This window comes from Lygodium microphyllum, unplaced genomic scaffold (genome assembly GCF_053477565.2).
Source record: "Lygodium microphyllum isolate KBCC unplaced genomic scaffold, Lygodium_microphyllum_v1.1.10 scaffold_106, whole genome shotgun sequence".
NCBI lineage: Eukaryota > Viridiplantae > Streptophyta > Polypodiopsida > Schizaeales > Lygodiaceae > Lygodium > Lygodium microphyllum.
In genome coordinates, this window is record NW_028229589.1 from 238,112 (window position 1) to 248,604 (window position 10,493).

General features: G+C 42.1%; 1 protein-coding gene across 1 annotated transcript in view; it reads left to right on the forward strand.

Moving 5' to 3' along the window:
- Positions 1-10,260, forward strand: part of LOC148008632 (agamous-like MADS-box protein AGL11) — a 74,045-nt gene extending 63,785 nt beyond the window's left edge. Inside the window, exons 7-8 of the mRNA XM_087674143.1 lie at positions 9,374-9,528; positions 9,705-10,260. Coding sequence (XP_087530269.1) covers positions 9,374-9,528; positions 9,705-9,828 — 279 coding nt within the window. The 3' untranslated portion in view covers positions 9,829-10,260. The remainder of the gene's footprint in view (positions 1-9,373; positions 9,529-9,704) is intronic.
- Positions 10,261-10,493: the final 233 nt, after the last annotated feature.

Genomic DNA, 10,493 nt, shown 5'->3' on the forward strand with positions numbered 1-10,493 from the left:
CCAAAAGATGAGCTGTCGTACCAAGGCCTCCTGATAGGCAGCACAATCCTTTCTCTCATGCTGCTAACTATCACACCACATACATCTTTTTCCTGGCTTAGGGGTTGCTGTCCATCCCCTTTCCTCTTGTTCGTTTTCATCCAATTTTGCAACCTTCAATTGAAGATCCCGCATGGCTTTGACCAATTCATCTAAGCATAGAAACATGAAACGGGGAACGGGAACGGGGAACGGGGACGAGGACAGAGACGGGAACGCCAAACCTAGGGAACGGGGACGTGGGAACGAGAACGGCATTTAAAAAATCAAAATTCATGAAAAAAAATTAATATTTCACTCATAATCCATGTGGACTCTGGAGTGTTAAAACTTAAAACCAAGGTATATAATCCACAAGGACAAATCATTTTAAGTTTTAACTTTAAGATATCATGCATTATTCTAAAACTACTCATTAGAAATTGAATTGCAACTTACAAGGCTCAAGAGATAAGCTATTCAATTATAAACAATAAAATCCATAATACATATGCCAAAAATCATAAATGATAAAACAATGAACAATGAACTAAACTTAAAAGTCTAAGCTAAAAGAACATGCCTATGGTATCATTGCCAAAAAACTTAAAAGATTACAAATATGAAATTGAAGTCTAATCTTTGAAAGAACATGCTCATTGCCCCAAAAAAGACTGCAAATATAAAGTCTAATCTCTAGACTAAAGCAAAATGCGGCATGCCAAAATAGCCCAAAGGGCAACTGCAAGACTGCAAGACTCAAGTACAAATATAATATCGACATGGCACAACAGTCAACAACCCAAGTGTCACAGTATCATCAATGATCATAATATCATATATAATGTAAATGTGTCATGTATCATGAGACTCGTGATAAGTAAGCTAAATCAAAGATCATGATCATGATCTGAGGCTGCTCTAGTCACTCCTGAAGTGCCAGCCTCATCATCATGTGTACCATGAATTGCTGCATCTCCCTCAACATCAGCATGTGTCTCCTCTTCTTGCTGCATCTCCTACTCTGTGAATGGATCAGGCTTTGTTGTCATACTGTTACATATCATCCTCAAATTTGCCCTCTCCATACCAAGACGGTTCCTCTTCTTTGAAGCAATGTAAGCGTAGGTACTCCACAATTGCTTCAAACAAGAGTAGCTAACTGACTGACTCAAAATACGGATGGCTAGTTGCTGCAACTCAGGACCATCCGAACCATAGTCCTCCCACCACAAAGCTGCCCCAATCTTACAGCGATCCTCCTGTTCATCCCCACAACCAAAAGAACCCCGAAAGGTCCTATAACATAAAAGCTAATCTCTGATCTTTCGTCTAGTGCCATGATCAGGCACTAGACGAGACAATATAAGTCTCCATGCATCCATAACCTCACTATCATTCTCCTGACCCTTGCCCTAGAACTCAGGATCCACAACAAATGCAGCTGCATGCATGGGTGAGCTATAGGAGTTCCACCTCGTCACAACTAAATGGTGTATTTCGTCATACGCCTCATCATTTGGTGCCAACTCCTGCAACTTTTCATTCAGCCTGTCCATAGCCTCATATACCTTGCCAATGCAAGGTTGCATAGCATCCATAACCCTCAATAAATGTACAATGGGTGATACCATAGCATCTATCAGCTTTACATCATCCCAAAAAGTGGAGTTATTTGCTTTCTCCAAGCATAAGATACCTGTAGGAGTATCTGCCAATGTTGATGAGGTAAACTCATCACTAAGAAATAACTGCCTCAAGGCACCACTGCATTCTCTTAACGTGCCTAGCATCAAGAAGTTAAAGGCAAGTCTGGTATCAGAGTATTTTAAAAGTGTCTTCTTCGACCGCAAAGAAAAGTGATGGCGAAGAAATTGGTGATTCAAAACAAAGCTAACCATTTTAGCTCCTTACTCTATGACAGGTGCAATCCATGACAGGTTACCAATATCCTTTAGTAGGTTGTTCAACCAATGAGCCATACAATATGAAACAGTGATATGTGGATAATATCCCTGAATAATAGCACCTGCTGCCCTATTTGCAGGCTCTCCATCTGCAACAAATCCCACAACATGCTCTGGGCCAATAAAACATTCATGTTCCAGTGCCTCCGCCTCAATCGGCACTCATTGGACACTCACAACCTACTTCTGCCTACCCATCTTCTCCCTCCCCCCCCCCCTCTTTTTCTTTCTTCTTATCAGACACATCCACCTCCACCATCTTACCCTTCACAATCTTATCCCCCGTATTCATCTTACCCTACCTACTCGACACCTCATGGTTCTAGCTCAGGCTGCATTTAATGACAAGACTCGTTTTAACAGGTCAAATTTTACTACTTGGTCGAACTTGATGAGACATGTTCTTGACTCCCAGAACCTATGGGATCTTGTGCACGGGTTGGAACCCCAACCTGATCCTACAATTGTTCAATACGAGGTTGTCCGCTCATGGAAGGCTAGGAATGCCTCCGCTATTGTTGAGCTGATGCAGGGCTTAATGCTTGAGTTTCATTCTCAGCTTCAGCATTTTGACTTAGCATCAAAGCGATGGACACATTTGAGTGACCGCTATGCGGCTCGGGATAGGACCCGTTGTATTAATCTTGACCATAAGCTTCAGCTTTTCAAAATCACTGATCGAGATGACTTGAAAGTCAAGTTGACTGAGTTTCGGCGTCTCCTGACTTTGAATTCTCCACTACGGGGACTTCTAAGTCCTCTGACGATCAGGTCACATTGTTCCTAAACAAACTTCCTAGGAAATAATTTTGTGGAAGGCATAATTTCAAAACCTACCATGCCTACATTCTATGAATTTAAGTGTTAGTTGTTATGTTACACACGGTTGTTCGATCAGTTTCATATGAATTTCCCTTCAGAGGGACCTCTTGTTGCTCATTCTCAGAAAGGGCAACAAGGGAAGGGAAAACAAAACCAAACCTCTACTCAAAATCAAAATCAAAATAAAAAACAAAATCAAAAGCAAAATCACAAGGAACATCCCAATCTCTCAAACTTGGGTGGCAGAATGTAGCTAAAAAGAATAGGTATTGTCAACATTATCAAAAGGATGGCTATTTTGATGACGAGTGCTGATCAAAGGCAAGAGGCACAACACCAAAACCTAAGTCTCAGACCCTTGCCCCTCAGTCGGGCAATCCCTTGCAGGGGAGGCAGGGTGATAGCAAGGGACAGTTTAAAGGTCAAACTCACACTGCCACCGCACAGCCATCTCAGTCGACAACGTTCTCAACCCCAGAGAGCTTGTCTGATTGGTCTACAAAGGCCCATATCATCTCCATAGAGACATCCAATGCGAGTCTCGTCCATATCTGTGAGTTGCCTCCCGACGCGGTTACTGCAGAGGCCCACTCGACACAGCCAAGTACTTCAGCTCCTGTTTGGATTGTGGACAGTGGAGCTACACATCACATGACTCCTATAGAGGACATCTTCCGTACCCGAGCCCTTGCAGCCGGGCGGGTACGTGTAGGAAACAACTCCTCGGTCAAGATTCAGGCACAAGGTTGTGTCAGTTTTGCCACTGATAATAAGGGTCCAGATTTGGCTATGCTGGACAATGTATAGGGTAAACTTGTTAATTTAGCAGCTTTGCTAGTTGGGGCGAGCTGTTTTCTTTATAGTGACCACAGTCGAGATGCTCGACTCTTTGACTAATTTAGTAATTGCTTGTGGTGAGGCACAGCCTAATGGCCTGTACTACATGACACACTTTCTGACCGAGCCGACTGTTGAGGGTTCCGTGTTCCATAGCTTCCAGGCCTTAGCATCTCTCGGGAGCCTACGAACAATGAGCGTCTTTGGCATTTTCGCTTAGGGCATCTTGGTTATGACTCACTTTATGAGTTGTCATGCCGTGAGCTGGTTGAGGGCGTTTCACGCCTGAAGTTCGCTTGAGATGTCTGTAAAGCTTGTCAGCTTGGGAAGCAACACTGTACCCCATTTCCTCAGCAGTCCTCTCATAGAGCTGAGGCGTCTCTTAGATTGTTTCATGTTGATCTTTGTGGGCCGACATCCACTGCTGCCTTGAATGGCGCAGTGTACTTCTTTTTTATAGTGGATGATCATTCTAGATACTTGTGGGTATACTTCCTCGAGCATAAATCCGATGCTACTTTTCTGCTTGGGTGCTATTGGTTCATAACCAGATTGGTCGTCGTGTCGGTTGCATGAGGTGTGATAGCGGTGATGAGTTTATCTCCAAAGAGTTCTTCGAGTTTCTACAGCACCATGGCATTTCTCGCCATCTTACCTCTACTAACTTCCCCTCTCAGAATGGAGTTGTAGAGCGACACATGTACATACCTATTGCTCTGTTGTAGGAAAACTTCTTTGGTTAATTCACACTAGGCCAGATTTAGCTTACTTAGTATACTCAGTCAGTATTTCACAGCACCTAGGATGTCACATTGGATTGCATGTCTTCGTGTGTTGCGTTATTTGTGGTGTACTTATTCTTACGACCTGACATATGGTTCTGGTTTATGTTTGTAGAGGTACATTGATTCTGATTGGGCAGGAGATCTTGATACCCGCCGACATTCCATGGCGGCTACCTCTTTACCATGGCCACGGCTCCCATTTCTTGGTCCAGCCGTAAGTAGGAGACGGTAGCGCCTTCCACTGTGGAGGTCGAGTACCGGGCTCTCTTTGATGGCACCACCGAGGCCATCTATCTGAGGAGTCTAGTGTCGGCACTTCATTTACCATGTGACTCTCCCACAGTTGTCTACTGCGACAACCAGAGTGCCATTGCTCTTGCGGGCAATTTGATCATCACACCACGGACACGGCATGTGAGAGTCCACATTCACTTTTCCAGAGAGCAGATTGAGCTAGGCACTATTCACCTAGAGTTTGTGCATTCATTAGATAATTTTGCAGAAATTTTCACCAAAGTGGTCAACCGGCCAGTCCTTCAGTACCTGCTACCCAGGATCAGCTTGGGTACACTCTCCCCTACTTCTTCAGCTTGACGGGGAGAGGGTACTTCCCTCTTGCTTTCCCTTCCAGTTTGAGAGGGGACGGCTTCTACTCTTGCTAGTGACAATGATGATGCTTACATTTTTTAGACATTACATTCGTTTATTCTTTTGTATTGTATTATGGACATTTGTAACTTCATTCGCATTGTCAGGATGACATGATTGTAAAAGGGCACTTGGAAAAGTGAACAATTCTCGTACGAGAGCACTGTCCAAGTGGCATCGTTGCATAGCATATTGCATGAGCATGTCATCTTGCATCTCCCTTTGCATTACCCCATGTATTGGCATTCTATTCATGTAAACATGCATCTATGCGTATTTATTCCTCTTTGGTCTTTTGGAGTGGTCGACTCTAGGATCCACCATATTCGTGGCATAACACATGGCAATTTTTCTAAAAGGCAGTTTTCCTAATCTTGCTTGCTTGCTTTGCTTGTCTTGCTAACCCCACCATCATCTTTTTTGCCTCTACATATATTATTCACCACATGATTGGCACACACACATACTTTTATCATTCTTAGGTACTTATTCTAGTCAGTGTGAGGGATTGGCTTGCTAGTTCCAAATAAAATTTTCTTAATGAAGTAAAGGGTAAAGGTCCTTTGAATAATGAACAATATTTGGTGTAGGGGAATTAACCGAGTTTAAATAGCCGGGAAATTGTTATAGCTGTTTAACTAAAGTCATTGTATCCGGCATGTCAAGAATTTTTGTTAGCACATGGTCTTGGAGTTTGATATGTCTTTGGCTGATTTCAATGCGAAGAAACTCTATTGATGTTTGAAATAGTAGTGATTTGGTAGGTGACAATACAATGCGATAACGTCATCTTAAATCGATTTTTTAGAAGATCTTTACACCTTGAAGATGATCAAGTAATTGGTCTATCCTTGGAATTGGATGCTTCTTCTTAATCGTCACCTTGTTTAATTTTTCTTGATGTGCCTTCATCCTCCATTCTGCTTTTGCATTGGCCTTATCTTTTGCTTTAGAATTTCTAGATTTTCCACCTTGTTTGTCTGAGGGTCAACAATTGTTGAGCCAGTGATGGAGGGAGAGATTGTAGGACCTAAAGAGAAGGGTGTGGTGGTGTCGGGGTTAGTAATAGCTATGGCACGAATTTTTAGGGTGAATTGGATGGTGGAATTGGGCATCAATATCCAAATTATTTTTTGTTTGTGGTTGGGGTGGCAACTAGGAGCAGTGATCTTTCAAGGTATCCTAAAATTTTTAGGCTACAACTTCCCAATCATCCCACAATTGTCTCAAAGCTAGTCTAGAAGTCCTACAAGGCATCCTAATTGATAAGCATTCCATTCTCTAGATGGGTGTGAGCACAACCAATCTTCGATGAAGGAATATGGAATCTCTTGCCACTCTCTTGAACTGGTCCTAGAACGAGTATGTCAGATCTAAGAAGTCCTCACAATAGGCTTGGAGGCACTACCATTTCTCTTAAAGCTCCTCCTCCTGCTACTAAAGCTAGACCCATAGGGGCTCATTGTCCTTCTGTGCATGTTGCACTTTTGTTCAAAGTGTCAGAACTGGGTTTAAAACTCTCTTTATCCTTTCCTATTTGTCACTTAATTGGCCTCTTCCCCTATATTCCTTATTTATTTTCAAAACACTTTTCAAAAAAAAAAAAAAAAACCACAACACAGCCAACATAGTCCATTGTCCCGCCTTTGTAGGACTTGGTAGGCCCTTGGGCAGCCGACGTGCACCCTTGGTCCGATGTCCTGGTCTCTCTGGGGTAATCACTTGGGCTCCCTTGGTAAGATAATCATCGCCTCTGTAGTCTTGGTAGGCCACTGGGTAGCCGATGTGCAGCCTTTGTCTGATGCCTTGGCTACTTTGGAGTGGGATACCTTGGGGTAAATCAAAATTTAGGCTGGCCTACTTTTCTAGCTCTATTTTGGGCTTGAAAGGGGGTGTTGTGCTAAGAAATGCACTTAGTCACTTAAACAGCCCCAAAACATGCTTATTTTAGGCTTATTTTAGCCAAAACCCTAAAACGGGGAGCGGATCGAGAGAGTCAAGTGGGAGAGGATCTAGAACCCTAATTTTCTATAAATTGGCAACCAGTCCTCCACTCTTCCCTCAATCTCTTTTTTGCAGATTTCAGGTGTTTCAGCTTGCTGCCCACACCCCTTCGCGGAGGACATTTGAACCGATGTTTTCCATTGCTATCTTCATCAGTTGTGGCGCCTGATTTCTAGCTCTCTTCATGGAGTTTGGAGCTGATTTCAGTCAGGCGATTGTTGTTCTTGTGTAGACGTGGTGCCGTACAGCCTGCCATGTCATCACAGTCATGCTGCCTACGTTTTCAGTCTTTCTCTTTCTTGCAAGCTGTCCTGTCTGCGTTTTTAGTCTTTCTCTCACTTGCTGCCTACGTTTTTAGTTTTTCTCTCTCCTGTAGGCTGTCCTGCCTGCATTTTTAGTCTTTCTCTCTCCTCACTGCTATCTGCATCAGATCCAACTTCTCACTTCTACGTTTGCTAGTGTTTGACATCCGGAGGCTGCCTTGTTGCGATTTGGGATCCGTTCAGAGTATGACACACTCTCCACCTCATTACCCCTGCCCTGATCCTTGAGATATACGAGTTCGAGGTTCAATATCCATTCATTGCATAGTGTGTTTGCTACATGAGCATCGTATTATTCAGTAGTTATATCACTTCATTTATTCATTGTGTTCATTGTCTCTGAGTTACCCTAACCCTGATTGTGTTGTTTTATTAGTCTGTGCTTTGTCGTATGGTTTTTGTTTATGTTTTTGTGTTAGGGTATTTCTTAACATCATCTACATTCTCATTCAACATTTTATAGATTTTATTATGTGTGTTGCCATACATTTTACTTTTTTTGGGTTTGCCATATCATTTTTTCAGAACGTGATGTAGGGAGACTCCCTTGAATTCTCATGATGCAGATTTGATCCTTCCGATGGCTGCTACTGCACGTGGGGATCTGCTCCTTTTCCTTTTCCTTCTACTCCTCACTTATACTCGTTTATCAAGGTGATGTTGGGAGACTCCCTTGAATCTCATGACACAGATTCGATCCTGTTAGTGGCCACTACTGCATGTGGGGCCCTGCTCCTTTTCCTTCTCTTTCTACTCTTCTCTTTTTTTCTTGTAGGCTTCCTTTCCATTCACTTCCTTCTTCTCTTCTTTGCCACTGTTTTCTATCTGAAACTAGCAGGGGAGTCCTACAACTCTGAGGAGGTCACACATCCTATTTTGTACACATGCTAGGACGTGCTTAATTGGAAGATTCCACAAATTGGACTAGCCATCTAGCTCCTAAAACTTTAAGGTGATGGATGACCTTGGGTCTATCCAATTATGGAAATCCTCTTCTATTGGTCTAGGATTCAAACCCAATCCCAACACATTGCTACTGTGTTGATGTTGAGTCGGTTTTCTCTAGGAAGTGTGGATTGCATGTCCAACACCATCCCCACCCCCACCCCGTTGAGGTTCTAGTGATGCCCAAGTCCACCAACCCGAGTTCTGATACCATATGAGAGATTAGAATTTTGTTATTGATTTTATACTTAAATTGCTTGCTGTAACCAATTATTTTGGGTTCCACCATCTGTCTGTAAACAGGAAGGCTGGTTTCAGGAGGGTTGTGCACATAAAAAGAGCAATAGTTACAGTTTGCGCGTCAGTGTAGCTGCACTAATGCAAGAGTAGAATGAAAGGTAGAAAGCCTAAGGCATATGATGGACACTCAAAGTGGGTGGTCACATAGAGAGAAATCCCCTCCCATGCAAGAGGGCAAAAAGTGACTGGTGAAAGGTGCATATACACCTAGTAGCAGATGTCATTGAGATTTTTTTTTCCATGTTTGTGAGGATGATTTGTAAATCTATGTGAGAATATGTTTCAAAAGGAGGCTAGTTTAGTCAAAGGATAAGAGTTTTACACGTTATAGATGGGAATACTTCAATCTCAGTCTGACGAGGATCCTAATGGTACCAACAGAAGTATCTATGTCTGCTGGGCACATCATGGATTTTGATGGTCTACTGTGATGACTCTTGGACGAATGTAGTGGCTCAAAAGTAGCTGATACACAGCAGTCTCAGTTCTTGCTCTGCATTCTAGGCTTCTGTGAGGTTGGGACTTGGTATTGGTTTCTCTATGTTGGATATGTGTTCTTCTCTTTAAGCTAACTGCTTTATTTGTGTAGTATACAATGTCGTACATTAGTTGTAATCATTCTACTAATATAATCAATTATTAAGACTTTGTACTGGTTATTCAATGTTTTGTGTGCTGTATGTACATGGTTTATGCACTCTTACTAATTGAGGTGTGCTGGTAGGTCATGGAGCTAGAAAATGCTAACCTGCCTTCAGATTCAAAAAGATTGATCTCCTTTAACGAATTCTTAACTTATCAGACCTCCAATTCTGAACCTCAGCCCTTAGATGATGTGATCCAGGAGACCAGCTCCTCCAGATCTCTGCTTGAACTGAGGTAAGTAGTAGGATGTGTTATGCCATGTGTTGCATATAGTTCAACTTTAATGCATTTTTGTGTACAACTGGAAGGGAAGATTTGGGAATTTTTATACAACATTCTTTTTATCTGACTTGCACAATGAATGCTTCCAAGTGAAATGCATATGTCATTTACAAGAAACCTTTAAGCAGGTTAAACTCATATGGTTATGTGAGGCAAGAAGAGCATCTTCAGGTGGGAGCCTCAGTGACTTGGAGCAATGATGAAGATGCATGTTTTTCAGATGATGCAATTGACAACACAATGCAGATGTGATTATGATAGCAGTCGTGCTGCATATATAGATAAAAATACTCCGATGAATCATGAGAACTTGGCAGACAAAATGCTCCGATCGTACAAAATCTGTGAGTTGCTGCTGTTCAGCATGTGTATACAGAATGCATATACATATAACTACTTAGAAGAAAGAATCTTTCATGGCATGGATAGCCTTGTGGTGGAAATTTTCACAAACCAATTATTGTTCCAACCTAGTAGACAGTTCTAGGTTTTGTTCATCTCTTACTGTTCACATTAATGTTACTTCCAAGTGCCAAATGGTTCTGATCAAACCCTGGGTTTATCTATAGTTTTGAAGTTTTCTCTTTTTGGGGAGATTGGCAGGCTAACTACTGTGAATTTTATCCTCAGTACACCAGGGTTTCTCATGACATGGGTTATGTTGTTTCATTTGCATCATCATGTACATTATTTGTTTCTAATGTGTGCATGATCTCCTTGTTGGCACTTTTTTACATCACATACTTGATGCTATCTTGAAGCACAAGGAAATTTGAGAGCAATCTCAGTATCAGAGTCTTTTCAGTTGTTAATAGGAACTTGCCTATAGATTCAATATTTTATGTTGTTACAGTCAATTCTATGCTGCACAGAATGCAAGATTCCTTTAGTGACACCAATTGACAGTATTGAATTGG